Genomic DNA, 18,858 nt, shown 5'->3' on the forward strand with positions numbered 1-18,858 from the left:
TCAGCTACTTTTATGGAAAAATAACTAGTAACTATAACTAGTTATTGCTAAAGTAACATTCCCAACCCTGGTTGTAAGAGAACTGCTGATTACCTTACAGGGCAACATGAGGCAAGAAACAGGAAGTTACTTCCTAAGTCATTTCTATTTCCCCAAAAGTCCAAAGATCCGATTTTTTTTTGATGGCAGGTCTATGTTGCTATTTTTTTTTTTAGAAAACGTACACAAATATTGCATATCAATAACAATGACACCTGTGTGAATAAAGAAATAAAGTGCAAAGTGTAAAGAAATCTGCACATATGAAGACCAAGATAGTTAACTGAACGGCGGAGAAAGCTTGTGGGTGGTGGGGAAAAGGATGGTTGGAAATCATCCTGAAGTGAAATCCATTGACTTCCAAGATTAGATAGGATTGGTGACTGATTTACCGTGTCGGTTTCTCCCTGGCAGCCGTTATCTGACCACTGCCTGGCTGATTTATACCCCACCAAGTACTGGTATCAATTAGGAGAAACCTAAAGGAGTCATTACATAACTAGCAGAGCCCCCTGAAGACCTTCTGGGATGCTAAAAGTAATGGCAGTAATATAGTGTCATTCACCACAGAATTACCACAAGACCACTATAGGACACCAGAGGAAACTGGTTTTGTAGAAGGGGGACCCTGTCAGCCAAAATGGCACAGCGCAGGAAGCTATGTGTCATCCAGACAATTACAAATACAGAGCCGATGATTGGTGATGAGCAACAGATGGGCTTCATGACATGAGCTACATTATGCATAATGGATATGTGTTCAATCCTAAAGTTTACACGTGAGAAAATAAAAGACAAAGAGTCAATCTTCTGATGAATACGTCCATCTGCACCATGCCACAAACCTTATATAATCTACTACAGCAATGGATCCACTGTATACCAAATACCTTCATAATCACCAAATCTCAACACAATACATATTAGGAAGTGGTCAAAGAGGAAGTTTTCATCATGAAGCTGCAGCTATACCGATCACATCAATAAACCAACTGCTCTGTTTAGGCCTCTAACACCTTCCTGAATCTAATCCTTGAAGAATTAAATAGTGCTGAAGGTGAAAAGGGTTTGAACCAGAGGTGGGTGGCCAGTAGAGGGTGCCGGCCCACCCAACTAATGATCCTGATAAAGACTTAGAAAAAATAACATAAAATAAGATTTAATTTTCAATTAAAATGTAAAATATTTCAAAATATATTAATATAAATTTTTTAGATGTGCAAGATAAATATTTAAACTTAAATTAACCATTTTTTGTTGGATTGGTTACTTATTTCCACAAAAATATTTGGCCATTGACTCTTGTTAAAAGTTGTACATGCACAGTAGCTCCTCTGAAATACAAAAGTATAGAGAGCTCGGGGCGCAGGAGAGCTCCGTCTTGAGACAGGAAGTGTATTTATTAATAACCCCCTACCGGAGCGCTGATGTTTTGCAGGCGATTGTCAGGTCGAGTCACGGGGGTTGGAGACACATTGGAGAGAGAGTAAAATGGGCCAAGAAATATCCAAAACCAAGACCTGGTTTAGCTACAAGGCTTGGCTAACTGCATGGAGTGAGGCTAATGCTTTATCCTGCTTTCCCTGCCTTCTTCTTCAAATGTCAGGATCTGATCCAGCATTAATAAAGACAGCTAGGACTTTTTAGAAAAGGCAGACAAGAATGAAAAATCTGGGATTCACATGGAAAATAATATATGTATCTAGATGTTTGTTAATTTGTATATTCCGTAAAAGTTCAAAAAAATCTTGGTTGCAGTTTAGACATTAGAGATTTGAATTGAGAAAGCCTCCTGGAGAGGCGGCGAAATGTCTTCAAATCTTGGAGACCAAGTCCAGTGGATTTTTTTTTTATTTTTACGGAATGACTATGACCTGGATGACTGAGAATCTTCATCAGCACATTCATTTGTGTAGTTGCTCTTAAATAAACACATTCCCTGAAAATAACTAGTTTTTATATATTAACAAAAATATACAGCTCTCTGATAGCTTCTCCATTATTAAACTGGTGGATTATCTTTTTTAGGTCTGTGACACCATATTGAACCATGCAAAACACAGATTTTCCTTCACAAAGCTTCAGAAGGGCAAAATGTATGTACAAAAAGTAAACCTGTACATCAAATTATTCATATAAATATACTGGTGTGATAATTTAGTATACATTTGATTGGTTTTTCTGTATATGCTTATTTTGAATCTATAGCCCCGCCTGAAGAAAATCCACCAGCCACCACTGGTTTTAACCCATCATCAACAAGCTGTACCCTATAAATGGCCTTTAGATGTTTATTAGGATTTGGACCTTCTCTGCTTTTACCCTGTTTTTCCCACATAATTGTAACAGATACACTCACTTAAATGGAAATAGGAGGTTTCTTTCAGGAATATGATCATACATTTTAAAAATGGCTTTGGAAGAAAAATTGAAATGTTCTCCTTTGGGAATCTGCCGAGGCAAACGAGCTTTGCTCATGGGCACTTCTAAATACTGTGTGTGGGTGGGTGTTGGTTAAAAGGAAGTCAGGGGCACAGTAAGACAGCAAGCTTAGAGATTAGGGAGGGTCCCGTTTCATGGACATCTGTTCTCTCTCTTTTGCCCACCCTCCTCCTCTCTTCTGTTGAACTATAAATGCCCCCCCCCACCACCACCTTGGGGAGTGGTGAGCCATGGATGGAGTGAGGAATGCAGGGCTTCCACTTGCTTTTCATTAACACAGGATCTGGTAACACACCTCACTGTCAACCTAATCCCCGCTCTCTCCATCTTGTCCCCTGGCTGCTACGCCAGGTACAGAGCCCCAGATGTTTGACGGACCAAGGGGGATGGATGTTGCTGATGAAGCCAGGTTGGAATGGGGTGATTGTAATGAGTGAAGAGACTCTGTTTACTGATCACTCTGAGCAGGATTCTTCTTCCCTGTGTCCCGTATTACAGAAGACCTCATATCTTTGTCCATCCATCCCTCTCTCTGTCCAACCGGCCAAGTTTTTCTTACCTGATTTATGTTCCCCAGTAGTTACATTGTTTTCATTAAACAGTTTTATTCCTTCCAACTACTTATCTAACACCCCTTGAATCGCTTTACATCACCTTGTTTTTCGTCTTGCCTCTTTTTTGTATGGCCTTAACTGAAACCATGAACCCCGTGGCCCATCGGTCTTAGTCTGCCGCTGGGGATCAGCAGGGAAACAACAGCAGAAGCAGCAGTGAAACACAATGTTACGCTCTCCGGTCTGACATCTCATGTACAGCCTCTCTCAGGGGGGTATTTCCCGCTGAATTATTATGCCAGCTCAAAGGCTCAACCTTTGCGAACAGAATCCTGACCTTTATCTCTGGAAAAACAAGTCCAGATAGCCTTTTTTTTTAGGAACGGAGCAGCATGAGTGGTGAGTGATGGAGTTGGTGCAGTTAAGTCAGCAGATACATCTATTGTCACCAGAGATCAGGCGGTGTAATTGGAGAAAGTATGTCTTCTCCAATGGCAATAAATCTAAAAACATTATTTGGCAAAGCTCCATTAAAAGAAGCTATAAAATAAATAATTTAAGGGGTCCTCTTTTGGTTGGAAATATTGGCATAAATATGTTGGAACTGTCCTATTAGTGTAAAAATGGGCCTTTGGGATGAGTAAAAACTCAATCACTTCAGCAATTACATATCCTTTGTTACATTTTTCACCCAGATCAATGTTTTTTTCAACTGTGCAATGCATGCTGGGTTGGTGATGGGTAAACGGGAAGACTAACATGTCCAGAAGCAAAGCAGCAACCTGTGATAGAGAGATGCTTATCATACTGCCTTTGACTGGTATAAATTTAGACAACGCCACATTACATTAGTGCCTCAAAGCTGTCATGCCCCATTATATACAGTGATGAAAATAAGTATTTGAACACCCTGCTATTTTGCAAGTTTTCCACTTAGAAATCATGGAGGGGTCTTAACTTGTCATCGTAGATGCATTTCCATTGTGAGAGACATACCGGTAATCTAAAAAAAGAATCCAGAAATAACAATGTATGATTTTTTTTTATATTTATTTGCATGATACAGCTACAAATAAGTAGTTGAACACCTAAGAAAATCAATGTTAATATTTGGTACAGTAGCCTTTGTTTGCAATTACAGAGGTGAAAGCTTTTCAGTAGTTTTTCACCAGGTTTGCACACACTGCAGGAGGGATTTTGGCCAACTCCTCTACGTGGATTTAGTCTAGATCAGTCAGGTTTTTGGACTGTCGCTGAGAAACACACAGTTTGAGCTGCCTTCAAAGATTCTCTATTGGGTTTAGATCTGGAGACTGACTAGGCCATACCTGAACCTTGATAAGCTTCTTCCAGAGCCACTCTTTAGGGATCCTGGTTTTGTGCTTCGGGTCTTTGTCATGTTGGAAGACCGAGCCTCCTCCCATCTTCAATGCTCTAACTGAGAGAAGGAGGTTGTTCCCCAAAATCTGGCAACACACGGCCTCGGTCATCCTCTCCCTGATATAGAGCAGTCTCCTTGTCTCATGTGCAGAAAAAGTCCCCCAAAGCATGATTCTACCACCCCCATGCTTCACTGTAGGGATGGTGTTTTTGGGATAGAACTCATCATTCTTCTTCCTCCAAACACGGTTAGCGGAATTATGAACAAAAAGTTCTATTTTGGTCTCATCTGACCACATGACTTTCTCCCATGACTCCTCTGGATCATCCAGATGGTCATTGGCAAACTGAAGACGGGCCTTGACATATGCTGGTTTAAGCAAGGGAACCTTCTGTGCCGTGCGTGAAACGAAGTAAAAATTTAATTTTAAACTTTTTACTTAATAATTTATTTCTTGTTTTAACACTAGGTGCTAATGCAGAATAGCACCATTATCGTTTTTAAAAGTTGAATGAGCCAAGGTGGTACTTCAACCTGGATGTTCCTTAGCTTTAGTTAGATTTGTAATGTTTTTATTTTAAAAGCCCAAAAGTCACCAAAATTAGGTTATGTCTTAGTTTGACAGCTAAAACCATACAGTAAAGTATTCAGACTAACACCACTATCTACTGCTAACTCTACTACTATGGACCAGCAGATTGAGAAAGAGTTACTGGTAAATTCAAAGCCACATTAAGCCCTTTATCCTTCATCAGAGAAACAAAATCAGGACAGGTACGGGTCATATAGGTTTTGCTGTCTAGCACTGGCTTTTAGCTACATTGGCTGAGGTGTTTAAGAGGAGCTCAGACTGCTGTAAAGCGATGCAATGGGTCACATGATTGAGCTGGTGACGCCTCCGACCCTCTCGAGTTTTATAGGCAACTATTTGAGAAGAGCAGCCTGCATGGAGCATCTATATGAACCAGGTGCTGAATTTTGACCTAATATTTAATTTATTATATCTCAAACTTAAGATAAAAACTTGGGTCAAAAGTTATGCAATGTTGCTTTAAATAATAATAATAAAAATACAGCATTAAAAACAGAAAACTAAAAATCAGTTGTTTTTAGTAAATAGTAAGGAGCATTAAAGCACAAAGATAAATTAAAATAGTTAGAAAGTAAGTTACAAAATGTATTTATATCCAAGAATAGACAATTTAATCTCAAATCATTTTTCTGTTTTTGATTGCACACTAATTTATTAGCAGGGTAATTTTTACTAAGTGATTTTTTGAATGAGTCAATTTCATCCGGTTTGGTCTGCCGCGGTTTCCGTAGAGTCATGAACGCGCCGGCGCGCTCTTTCAGGAAATCCTATACACTACTGTTTATGCTCTAAAAACATTCTAAATGACTTCGTTTCGAGTAAATTATGGACGCTACCCACTCAGGACACTTGGAATTCATTGGACGAGCAGTATGGAGGAATATTGACACGTTTTTTGTGGACTTTTATGGACCTTTCTGTCTCGGACACCATAGACCTCCATTATTTGAATGTCAGCAGACAGCAAGAAGCCTCCCAGATCTCCAGATGCATTTGAGATATCAAAAAAGTACTCCAGAGTGTTGTTCAGCATGGGGGTGAGTAGAAAATGAAGGCTAATCATGTTTTGGGTGTACTATTCCTTTAAGGAGTTGGTTCTGGGTTCTGGCTCAAGTTATATGTTTTATGAAGTAACCTGCAGAGTGCTGTGAAAGTTTGGAAGATTGCACACTTAGAAAGGACTGCTAAAGAGAATCTAAAAAGTAAAGAATCAACTTGCTTGTTCTGATTATCAAGCTGCATCAACAAACAGGATTTCAAACTCGAGCCAGTCTGACCGTAATAAACATGATTGGGGGCAGAATTGACTCCTTTAACATTTTAGTGTTGCTAACAATATCCATATAAAGATAGTTAATCTATCTTCATTTACTTTCGTCATTATAAACACAAGTATGATTGTGTGCAAGTGAGAGCAAAGCTTTTAAAACAGCTTATATTTTTAGATCGGTTTTGAATATTTGTTGGCAGAATTGTGTCTATAAAGTTTCTCACTGCACTGATTTCAAACAATTGAAAGTCAACCGCGTTTTTCACAGTCAACATTTCAGAAACAGATGACAGCTGAAAGCTGGTGAAAATCAGAGCAGGGCAGCCGCTCTGACGATTGTGTCACTGTGCAGTTATGCAGATTTGAGTAAACAAACTGCAAATTGTTTGAGGTTTTAATTAACATTTTTGACAATCATTTTATCTGGAGTAACCCTATATTAACAACATCTGTAAAACAGATGCAGCCTCTTAAAAAGCCCCGCTCCAACTCTGTCCTTCAACCTCCAGCAAAAGATGTTTTGCTCAGCGGCACCGAGGTATAAAACCTCTTCTTACAAAATCATGACTCAGACTGTTTCTTGTTATCTACTACATGTAGCATGTCAGTTCACTACTGCCTTTTATCCTCTGATTTCCATGTACTGTTCAATCTGAACTGCTTGCCAAGAAATGAGAGATCTGTGGTGATTTGCTACAGCAAGCTGCCTCACACCCAGGGGGCACAAGGGAGGAACTTTCATCTACATCAGCTTTAGAAGTTCTGGTTGTTATAATGGAAACACTGTGATGCCTTCTGGATAGCAGTCATTGCTGATGAAGGCAGGTTTTTTTTATCCCAACACAAAACAAACATCTTCCTCTAATAAACTTGGACATTAATGCACGAAAAGCCTGTTTTCTGAGACCCCAACTCACCCACATCAACGCAATCAAATACATGCATCCCACAACACTAACACAAATATCTCACATTACAGTTCTTGGCTGGGTAATTTGGTTGGGGGAGCATGTTAAAATACAGGAATATTCCACAAAATGTTGAGTGAATTACTGTTGATTGTTTTCTGATCCTTTTTCAGTGTGAGTCAAGGACAGGATGTCAGCTATTCCACAGCAGACTAACACATGAAAGAATATTTTAAAAACTAAAATGGCTAGAAGTAAGTTTGAACTCTTTTAATATACCTGATTAAAGGTTACAGCAACAAATTTTACCAAACAGAACATCTGGATTGGTGCAAAATTGCTGCATTAAAATGGAATACACTCTGCGTATACAAAATGACAAATTAAAGTTGTCTAAGTTTGAATCTAAGTATAAATTTAACAACAAAATAGGTATACAAATAGTTTATGTAGTTTGATGGGTCCAAAATATATACATATTGGTTATGATGCCAGTGTTGACACAGAAGGATTCTGGATAAAAAGAAGTAATAGGCTGAAGTCATGTGAGACAGAGCTCAGGTGTTTCCAGATCATTGCAGCTCCATAACAGAGAAATGCTTCTTTTCCACTTTATATTCCTCAGATCCAAACTAAAGAGAAGCAAATCAAGGATGAGCATCAGTGAAGCAAAGGGACTCAGAAGCCACACAGAGGTTAATGCTTTGCTTCTGGATAGGTAAGGAAAAGGTTTATCACCCAGAAATCTAACTTCTTCGTGTTAAAACGTGTTTGATGGTGTTGGCTTCGCTTAAAGCCATTCAAAAAATCCAGAGCTGGAAGTGTCGAAGTTTGTTCCATGTGGGATCTTTGTTCAAACCAGAAAAGCCAAAAAAAGCGCCATCTTTGTCCTCCTCCTGGACTGATGTCATTCATGGGAGGGTGCTAAGTTAGGCGCCATGCTATCACCACAACTGTCGCTAATTTACCAATAGAGTCGATTCCAGCAATCAGGTACTAGCCTACAGGCAGTCAGAAAGCGCCTTCATCCTCTGCAATGGGAGCTGGCCCCGAGCTCGTCTGCCTGGCTGTGTGTTTCCTGGACGGGGCCGCCTGTGGAGCTGGTTTACAGTTGCCTTTTGTATCCCTACTTCTTTTTCTATCTCTGCTTCTGTCTTCTTGAATCCCAGTCTGCCTCAGCAGATGGTCGCTCACACTAAGCCTGGTTCTGCTGGAGGTTTCTGCCTGTTAAAAGGGAGTTTTTCCTCTCCACTGTCACTACAAGCATACTTAGTGTGAGGGATTGCCTTTGAATCAAGAGTCAAAGCAATCAACTGGTTTTCCTTAGATAGAAAACTTTGAATCATTTTGACTGGATGATCTGGTGAACTGTAAAGTGCCTTGAGATGACATGTGTTGTGAATTGGTGCCATAGAAATAAACTGAATTGAAATGAATTAAGAATTGCTGCTTGAGTGACTTTTCTTTGTTTTCAGTATTCAAAGAGAACCTCGGCAGTGTGCTAATGTTGCTAATGCTACATCCGTTTGAGTGCGTATTAAGCTGTCAGAGTGAGCTCTATTTAATTTTTTTATCTGAAAAAATAATAAACATGAATCTAAAGAAAATTTCAGAAGGATCTGGTATGTAAAACACCAGGTTATGACTCCTTTAAATGTTTGGTAATTACCTTACAAACGGAACTAAAACTGGTGGGTACGAGAGCACCACCTACTGGCTGGGAGGAGCCAGACTTGCGGCTATGACCTTCAAGCAAGTTTCAAAAGAGGCAGCTTTCAGGTAACTGAAAACAATCACCAACAAACATATGCAGAAATAATGGCTTTATATTGGAAGGATGCTTTAAGGTCCTGGATCTTGATCTTTGTAAGGAGGTAAGATGTTTACATTTCTTAGATTAAGAAAATATATTGTATTGACTGTATAATTTTGCTGTAGTAAACTCGGTTCAATCTTGTGAACAGAATATAAAAAAAAAACATTTTGCTGGAAAAATGCACAAGAGATAAGAAAAAAGAGTGTTTTCCTTACCATCGATCCGAGGTCCCAACTTCATGACCAGACAAGCCGTCATGGCCGACACTGATACTGACACGCTGGGTCTCATTGGAGTGTTATCCGTCTCCATGACTACAACAATCTGTTTGGTGTGAAGAGAGACTTTGTGGAAGGACAGGTTCCTGGCCTTGCTGGCTTTACCCAGGGAGGAGGATTCGTGTTGTGGGTCCAAACGAGAAGGAAAGGCCCGGTGAGGCGTCTTTTTAGGAGATGAGTGAGGAGAGGAAAAGGCCGAGGCTGTTTTACTGGAGCTTTCCCACATGTAGTTCGGCAAAACTTTCTGCAGGTAGGCTTTGGCCTGCTCCAGTTTGATCAGAGTGGGGTTGACTTTCAGGGGGCGGGAGAGTTCCAAGTTGACCTCCGCTGTGGAACGAAAAAAAAAACAAAATAAATAAGAGTTAGAGAAAAAAAACAGGATAAAACAAGATTAAAGAGCATTATTATGATCTGTACCGCCACAAACAACGTTCATTTGGTGGACAGGCACTCTTCAGAGAGGAGTCTTGTTTGTATTTATGATGTGCTGAACCTTGAAGTAATCCCACCAGGAAGCACGGAGAGCACAGCTTTTAGGAAGGCAATAAAAAGACGCCCTCCGTTGTAAACACTGCTGACAACTTCTCTCTGATGTTCCTTTGTATTTCACAAAATATCTTTTTAACCACACATTAACCGCATTAGATAGACCTTAAATCGACCTTCTAATGCATTAAAATTGTTCTAATGATACAACATAAGACCTTATTGAGTATAAAAGTAGTTGGCTTTAATGTTTGTCAAAGTAGGGACAGAAATGCAGATGATACGTTTGCTGCTGGCTGGGGGTCTTTTTCTGTTTACAACCTTCCCTTCAAATTTGGAAAACCCACAGTAAACTGGTCAGATTCCATCTGGGGGGTTTTTAAGACACTCCATGATGTTCTTTCTCTGAACAGATCTAAAGCTAGCTAACCCATGGGAAACTACATGGCACTGGGACTTCTTAAACAAACTTTGAGCTCTTCTCCAACTCTCCGATCACAAAGTGTGCGTGCACTGAACCGGCATGCCAAGCTGAGCCCGGTCTCAGCGCTCCTTCTCCCTGTGATCCCACAGGCATACGCACACATAGCGGCCCTCTCACTGTAACATCCCAACGTGATGCCGTGGATCGACAGGAGAAAATATCTTCTTCATGCCAGCTCCATAAATCAGGTGCTTTTCCCTCCTGCTCCCCTCATAAACTTGATTGGAATTTATAGAGACACAGAAATTAACCCGATGCTGTTTCACGCCACTTCCATTAGCCCATTTTTTCCACTCTGTCATGATGATGGGAGAGGGGAAGCCAATGAAAAACAAGTGCAGCTGTTGGTTGTGCAGTCATTGAGGAATTGGTGTTAAAAGGGGCTTTCTGTCTGACTCCTGCTCAGGTAGGTGCACTCAGGAGCAAAGAAACAAACTGATTTATTACAGTGGAAGTAAGTCGGTGGCTCTATATAAAGGTTGGCTGTAAAGAGGAAGTCTATCTATAGTTCAATCACTGACTTCCTGGGGAACAACATAATTTTTACTTAACTTATCATTAGGAATGTTTCCAGCAGTTAAATAAGCTGCTTATATTCAGCCGATCACCTCTTTTTTACCTCCTCTCTCCTACACGTCTGTTTTTTTTTTCATATATCCTGCTTCCTTTCTTTACTAACTTTCCCTTTTTCTTAAACAGCCACCTAATCATCCCCTGTAACCACAGAAATATGTCTCTGATCAGCCAGTCAGGGCCGGAGCAGCCTTGGCTCCCTGCACATGGAGGCCTGGTTCAGATTATTGGTTGCCCTTCTTTCCCGAGTTCCTTTCAGCCCCGCCTTGAATGGCAAGCGGTTTATTACCTCTTTTTTAACCTGAAATTCACTTGCTGCACTTGATTATGCTGCTATATTCTTAGACTGCTGGAGGACATAGGGACCCCTATTTCATCCTTCTGCTTCATTCTATCTCTATTCTTCCACTCTGCAGAATTTGTTAGTTTAATCTCTAACGTTCTGCTCTCTCTGCTTTTTCTCATAGTAGCTTCATCTGGTCTGTTCCTGTTTGGCTGTGACTCCATCCTGGAGAGAAATATCAGCTGTGCTGCTGCCATCAACACATTTATTTATAGATGTTGCAGCATGGCCTGTTTTTCAGTGTAGTCCTGTTTCTCTAAATGTGACTGGCTGGATGTGCTCTCTTCAACCTCTGACATGGAAACTGTGTCGGAGCTCGTCTGCCTAGCTGTGTTTCCTGGATGGAGCCGCCTTTTACAGCTGCTTTTTGTATCTCTGCTTCTGTCTCCTTGAACCCCAGTCGGCCTCGGCAGATGGCCGCTCACACCGAGTCTGGTTCTGCTGGAGGTTTCCTCCTCTTAATGGGGAGTTTTTCCTCTCCACTGTCGCTGCAAGCATGCTTAGTGTGAGGGATTGCATTCGAGTCGATGCAATCAACTGGTTTTCCTTAGATAGGAAACTTTAAATCAGTTTGACTCTATGATCTGTTGAACTGTAAAGTGGCTTGAGATGACATGTGTTGTGAATTGGCGCGATGCATTTTTTATTATTTTTGTACTTTAACTTTTGTTTTTTTTTTTACTGAGAACTGAATCCTGTTTAATAAGTTTTATGAAGTGATGAGCACAGCCCTATTTAAGTCTTGTTGGTCAAACAAAACATGGCAGAAAGAGATATCATATTAGGCCAGCATTATGTTTTATTAAATTGGAATTTGTGTCATAGCATTAACCAAGGACTGAAGAAATGAACACCAAGAGGCAAAAGACACAAATATTCCTAATTGAATACAATTTGAACCTTGGAGTCCATTGATGTTTGGCAAAAATTATTTTAAAACTCAGAAAGGATGAAATACACATCATAAGGGCTAACACTTGGCATATATTGCTCTATTTTAACATGAACATATGGTTTTTGGTTATAGGCCTAGTTAGTGATGAGGGCCCTTCTAAGAGTAAAAGGTGCCTTACGTTGGTTTGAACCTCCTATCAGAGCTGAAGCAAAGAAAAATACGAATACTTCTGGGCTACTGTGGCTATGAGGGAAGGGTAGCCGTTTAGCATTTGGCAACATGCAGATGTGCCTCTTGGCAAGGCACCTAACCCCAAGCCTCCTGCTGATCTGCATATTGGTTTATGATGTGACCGGTTGGATAAATTCAGCTCTCATGTGGTCAGCATGGCATTTATGATTTACTGGTTTCTTTAAAAGGAACCAGCGCTGCTTCTGATCGTCTCTCATCCTAAATTGGCTTAGTCATTGCAAAACCTTAAATATAGTTGATGATTTATATGATTGATGTTATTAGAAACAAAAGAGTGTTTTTTTTCAGTTTAGTTCAGTTTAGTGCATGTTTATAGTGGCAATTTACAAAACATGTAATCTCAAGGCACTTTCTGAAGAAAATTCATTGAAATCACAGAAAGATTGGTTAAAAGTCTTCAAAGTAAACCAGCTGATTGCCTCCAGGGATTGATTTTACAGGTTTTGTTAATCCTGCATGAGCATGTAGCAACAGTAGGCATATATTTGCATTTTTTTGTTTACAACGATTCCTCACCCTAAGCATGCACGCAGTGGCAGTGGAGAGGAAAAACTCCTTTTTAACAAGAAGAGACGTCCAGCAGAACCAGAACCAGTGAGCGGTCTTCTGCTGAGGCCAACTGTGATTCACGAAGACCGGAGAATATTGAAGCATTGATGTTCACTTCAGTGGCTGGGATTTGGAGGGAAGTGGGCTGCCAATTAGCTGGCGTTATACTGGGAAGGGCCATTATGAATGGCTGTTACTAAAAGTTAGAAAAGGTAATGGGTAACTAACTCCACAGGTGGCTTTGTCTAGGAAATAAAGAGCTGAATGAGCTCCGAGCCACTTTTCATATCAAAAAGAGAGCAACTCCAGTTAGTAACAGTAAGAGCTGAGCACATAGGAGAGAGACTGGACTAAACACTATAAAACAGGCACAGGTCTTTCATATATAATTGAAGGTGTTGACGATAGCAGCACAGCTAGTTCCTCTCTCTAGGTTGATGCCACAGCTCAACAGAGCATCAGGACAGATGAAGCTACGGTAAATGACAATAGTTATAAAATGTGGTTCTCTTTAATTCTTGCATTGCTTTTTCTTGCAAACTATAACAGGTCAATTTCTTAAAAACTCATCTGAATACATTTTCATGAGTAATATTTCAAGTTGGAATAATGTGTATATTCTGTAAATAAAAGAGAAAAAACTTCATGTTTTTGTAAGGTCTCCCTTTCCTCATTATTTAGAGATTCGGCAGTGGTATAGAGCTATGGGGGCATGTTACTAATGAAATATGGACTTCCATCATCACATTAACCAATATTTAAAGCTAAAGACTCTGAGCGGGAAAACACACAGCAAAGCCAAAGGTAGAGCTCTGTGTTGCTGTTCACATGCTCCAGGGCCCTCCTCACGCTGGCCCTCCTCGGTTGTCAACCTCTATTACTCTTGAAGACAGTGTACTTTAGGGTCTGACAGAAACCTATACACACAAGGATACCCTTCAGCAAAATAGCCTATGTAGGTATGTGTGCTTTAGGGTGGCTGCTAATAGGACTATTAACCCGGTCCTTCTGTTGTTGTATTTTTTCTCCATTTTTCTCAAGGTCATATATGACAAAACACTAGAGTTGTAGTGAAGACCACACCAACGGTGACCAAGGAGTACTGAGACAAGGCCAAGACCTGTAGAGGTCTTGGCCTTGTCTCAGTACTCCTTGATCTTAGTTGGTGTAGTCTTGACTACAACATCCTCGGTCAGAACCAGTGGTTGAGTTTTCTTCATGTTCATCCCGCTGCTTCTTTGAATTCTCCTGCTGACTTTTATGTTTGCCCCTTCTACAGAAGAAAGCCAGAGTCGGAAACAAGTGGCCGGGGCCCATATGTGGAGGCCATGTTTGGTAAGGGGTAAGAGTATTGAGAGGGGGGTATCTACTGAATCCCACAGTTAGAAGAACGCCTGATTGCCCTTAAGGCCGATGACACATATCTCAATGCCATCTGATTCACATTAAAGGAGCTCTGGATGACACAAAGGGGCAAATGCTTCTCTACAGTAACTCGCTATGTTTTCAGGAACTCACCGTTAGAAGAAAAGCAGAGACACCTGAAAGCAATGGTTGCAATTTGTTCTAGTTAATCTCTCACCTGCTGCTGCTCTATAAAGAGATGGTTGATCTTTAGTCACACTGACCTGTTTAAGGGCAAGACGCGAGGAAGATGACAATCTTCATCTCCTGCTTGCTTTCAATTATCCAGAAAGCTTCGCCTGGTGCTGTAGCCTCCAGCTCCCCTGCTCGCGTGTTTTTGCATTAGCTGTGTTTATGACAGACTGTGTGTGTGTGCGATGAGCGGCTGCTGAGTGAGGGTCAGAGCTAAAAACACCATCCAGTTTACAGTACACATGTTACAAGTGTTTCCCACTCAGCATCCTTGGAGTTGGTGCTTTGATTGGTCCTTCAGAATAAATGCTGCTGAAATTGAGAGCATATTGCTGTAAACACACACTAAGACATGGCCTCATGGCGGTCTGCTCTCTGTTTGTGCCTGGTTGAAATAAATCAAATGTGAAGCATTGTCGAATTAAAGGAGCACTGCCAAATGTGATAAATACACATCACATAAAACAAAACAAGACGTTTATGAAGAAAGAGGACGGATGGGTGAAGATTCCTAGAAACTTTTCCTCTTTTCTCTGAATTTGTTGCTTAACTCTTTGAATTTTACCAATAATGTTTGATTCCTCCTGCCTAAACATTGAGGATCAGTGGCTTCTTTAACAAGAACAAAATGATTTCCACAGCTTCATCTAGTTCTTTCTTTGCTCCATCATCCTGAAAGGGGTGATCCTGTCCTCCAGAGAGTCATCGGACTAAACAACCTACATTTCAGAATGTGAATGTGTGCCTTGCATGACTAAGTGGTTGGGGGAGTGGGGGGGTATAAAGGAGAACCAGTAGCATATGTGGTCAATTTCAGATATTTCCAACAGAGCCTGACCTGCGGCAACCTCACAGAGAGCCTGGGACCTGTCTGAGGCATTTGGGACTGTGTTGGAAGTCTGTGTGTGTATGCACACTGAATAAATATGACTGATTATCGTCTAAACGATACCACTAAGGAAGGTCTGCTCCTTACTGGTTTAGGAAAAACACCTGACAGATTTTTTTTTTTCAAAGATGTTTTTCATTTTACGCATTGCTTAGAAGATGATTATAACACGATTCAAGGAATATTTGTGTCCCTGCACGCACATCATGTTTTCAGACCACTGTTCCAAACTGTCAGTGATGTATTTGCTGAAGATTGAGTCAACAATCCCAGTGCCTTTGCAAAAGTATTTATGCCACTTGAAATATTTTTTATCTGACTAACACACATTTCAATGTATTTGTTTCCAACTTTCCTAACAAAACTTAACAAAACCAGAACAACCTTTACTTTAGTCGCTGCTGCCCGTCATGTATGAATATAAGTTTTGCTCATCAAGAGACTTTTCAAATCTTGCCACACAATCAGCACACGATCTGCACTTTGACTAGACCATTTTCACATAAATAGTCATTTTTTTACTCATATGTTTCTGGTTAAAATCTTCCCCAATCTAAGATCTTCTGCAGCCTCTAAAAGGTTTTTTTTTAAGTACTGCCTTATTCTAGTTTATCCATCTTCCTGTCAGTCTGACAAGTTTCCCTGTCCTGCCAATAAAAAGTGAATTCACCACATGCTGCTTTCCTCAATGTTTTGTCAGGTGAGGATCAGTTGTTGGTGTTTGTTTTCCACCACATATAAGGTTTTTCATCAAAGCCAAAAACTGTGATTTCGACTTGAGCTGAAAGGAACCCCTTCTTGCACACGTTAGGGCAAACAGACTTAAAGCTTTTTATTAGTGCTGTCAATCGATTAAATTTTTTAATCGCGATTAATCGCATCAATGCCTGAGTTAACTCGCGATTAATCGCATTTTAATCGCACATTTTTTTCCTGATTGAAAATCATTTAAATACTCTCGATGACATACAAAAAAATACATACAGGCTAGGTTTGTGCCAATGTTCTTTTTTTAAAATGAAAACAGGTCACAGATACTGATTTATGCCATAGAAACATATGGCAAGAAGATGGGGAGGCATGTAGCAAAAAATAACAAATATGTAGGCAAAAAAAAGGCCCTGAAAACAGGCTGATGTAAAAGACAGTCTTTACAGTTAATACAGTCTTTTGAACAAAGACAAGCATTTTACCCTACTGCTATAAAATTTAGTAGAGTTAACATTAGATGTTAATTAACCAAGGTAATAATGAACAATTTTCAATCAATACATCAAAATCAATAGACCGACATCACTAGATGAAGGTAGTCTATGCTCTCTAGAAAGTTACTTTTCAGTCTCTTAACAAAAATGAGAACACACACACACCCACTCACCCACACACAGACACACCCACCCACACACACACACATGCGATACCGACCTGTTGCGTACACAGACGGCAAGAGTGCTGCTACGAGATTCCATTTCACCTCAGTAATCAGTTTTCTCAGCGTATTTCAGGTTGCTACTACACTCAACTTGTTTGTTGGTGGTGGGGCTTAAAGAAAAGGCACTAGCGTCACCCAGTGTATGAGCGTCTTTTTTCCTTGAGGAGCTCCGCTCTAGAAGCCTATGAGAAATGCATAGACTGGGGGAAAATAGCCCCGCCTTCCCGCAGGCTGCAGCGGGATGTACTTGGAAAAATTGTACCATAAAACCACATAGCGTTAATCTCACGTTAAAAAAATTATCGCCGTTAAAATGGCCTCGCGTTAACGCGTTAATAACGCGATAATTTTGACAGCACTACTTTTTATCAATAATTAGTTTATTTAAGGAAGTGCATGACTCATTCAGTAGCAGCCATTCAAAATGGCCCTTCCCAGTCAAACACCAGCCCACTTCCCTGCAACTCCCAGCAAAAACCCCTCCAACTTCCAGGCATTGAAGTGACACCTTCCTTCTCGTGCGCATGCATATTTAGGGATTGCCTTAGAGTCAATGAGTCGATGCAATCCACTGGTTTTCCTTAGAAGGAAAACTTTGAATCAATCTGACTCTGTGATCTGGTGAACTGTAAAGGGCCCTGAGATGTGTGGTGAATTGGTGCTATATAAATAAACTGAATTGAATTGCTTTACTCTGACTCCACCCTTTAACTGAATTATAGGTTCTGACCAGGTAAGGCACTTATCGTTAGATCTTAATGTCCAAAAACCATGACAGAGAGAATTTTTTAGTACAAAAATTGGTGTTTAAAAAGGAATTATAGGGGACCAGCCAAGGACCAGCCAATGGTCCATCAAGGAAAGTGGATAAATTATGGATGATACTACTGTAGCTGTCATGTCAACAAATGTATCCTCCTGAGCTGTGGATCTATGACTATAGGGTCTTAAATGTATCAATTCATCACCTGTAATTTTATGAAGAACTAATGTCATGTTGGTTTTGCAAAGTTTTTTTCAAAGTTAGTAACTTTATTCTATGACCTTATGAGGGTTTAAATGTCACCATAGTTTTAGCTCTGCCCCATCCGCTGTGTTCCATGGTCTTAATGCTGCTGTTTAAGGTTCTTGCCAGCATATTTCAGTAAAACGGGTTGCTTTGTATTGCAGACAACACATCTGTACAAAGTTAGCAGCAGTTTCACTAATTCCAGCTAGAAGGCTTTAGTGATGGACTCAGACCTGCACCTTCAGAGGCTCATAAGACAGGAACAAATCTGTCCTTTTAACACCTAAAGAGGATTAAAGGACTAATATCTCAGCGGGACCTTGAAACACTAATTTATGTGTTCATGTTTCGTAGCATTGATCACTACAGCGGGGCTTCATAGTTCTCCCTAAAAATGGATCAAATAGCAGCAGCTGATCCAGAATGCTGCTGCCTGTGTCCTCACTATAAATAAAAAAGATGAGAACATCAGGGAGGTTCTAAAGTCTTTTAATGGCTCCCCGTAGCTCAGAGGAAAGACTTTAAAATACTGCTGTTTGTCTATAAATCACTGCATAGCTTAGCTTCAAATACCTAACAGACATGTTGTTAGTCTGACCCACCCAGACCTCTCAGGTCTTCTGTATCAAATCTACTCTGCAGACCCAGAAACGAAGCAGCGTTTAGTTCTTATACACTAAAAATCTGGAATAAACTCCCAGAAAACATTGACAGTGCTGAAACCTGAAGTTGTAGTTTAGTTTTAGTTTGTTGTTAAGCTTCCAATCCTTTTTCTTAGTTGTTAATTTTCGTTATCATCTTATGATTTTAAGTATTAATTGTAATTCTCTTTAATTATTCGTGTTCAGTACTTAGTGATTTCCTATTATGTTTTTCCATGTACAGCACGCACATTAAATAATCTTGCTACTGAAATAAGCTCTATAAATGAACTTGCCTTTCCTAGCGTCTGTCGAAACGACGCTGTATTTAAACCGTTAGCCTGAGTTACAGTCAGCGTAATGCTTGAGGAAATGTTGAACACATTTAGCTGCTGATTTGCACACATTCATGAGGAACCCCTCTGCTGG

General features: G+C 40.2%; 1 protein-coding gene across 5 annotated transcripts in view; it reads right to left on the bottom strand.

Moving 5' to 3' along the window:
• Window positions 1-18,858, bottom strand: part of LOC119787790 (vacuolar protein sorting-associated protein 13B-like) — a 474,173-nt gene that overhangs the window by 119,122 nt on the left and 336,193 nt on the right. For all 5 annotated transcript variants that reach the window (XM_038291827.1, XM_038291828.1, XM_038291826.1 and 2 more), the window contains one exon: window positions 9,218-9,607. In XM_038291827.1, coding sequence (XP_038147755.1) covers window positions 9,218-9,607 — 390 coding nt within the window. The remainder of the gene's footprint in view (window positions 1-9,217; window positions 9,608-18,858) is intronic.

Source organism: Cyprinodon tularosa, unplaced genomic scaffold (assembly GCF_016077235.1).
Source record: "Cyprinodon tularosa strain WSP-4 unplaced genomic scaffold, ASM1607723v1 ctg301, whole genome shotgun sequence".
NCBI lineage: Eukaryota > Metazoa > Chordata > Actinopteri > Cyprinodontiformes > Cyprinodontidae > Cyprinodon > Cyprinodon tularosa.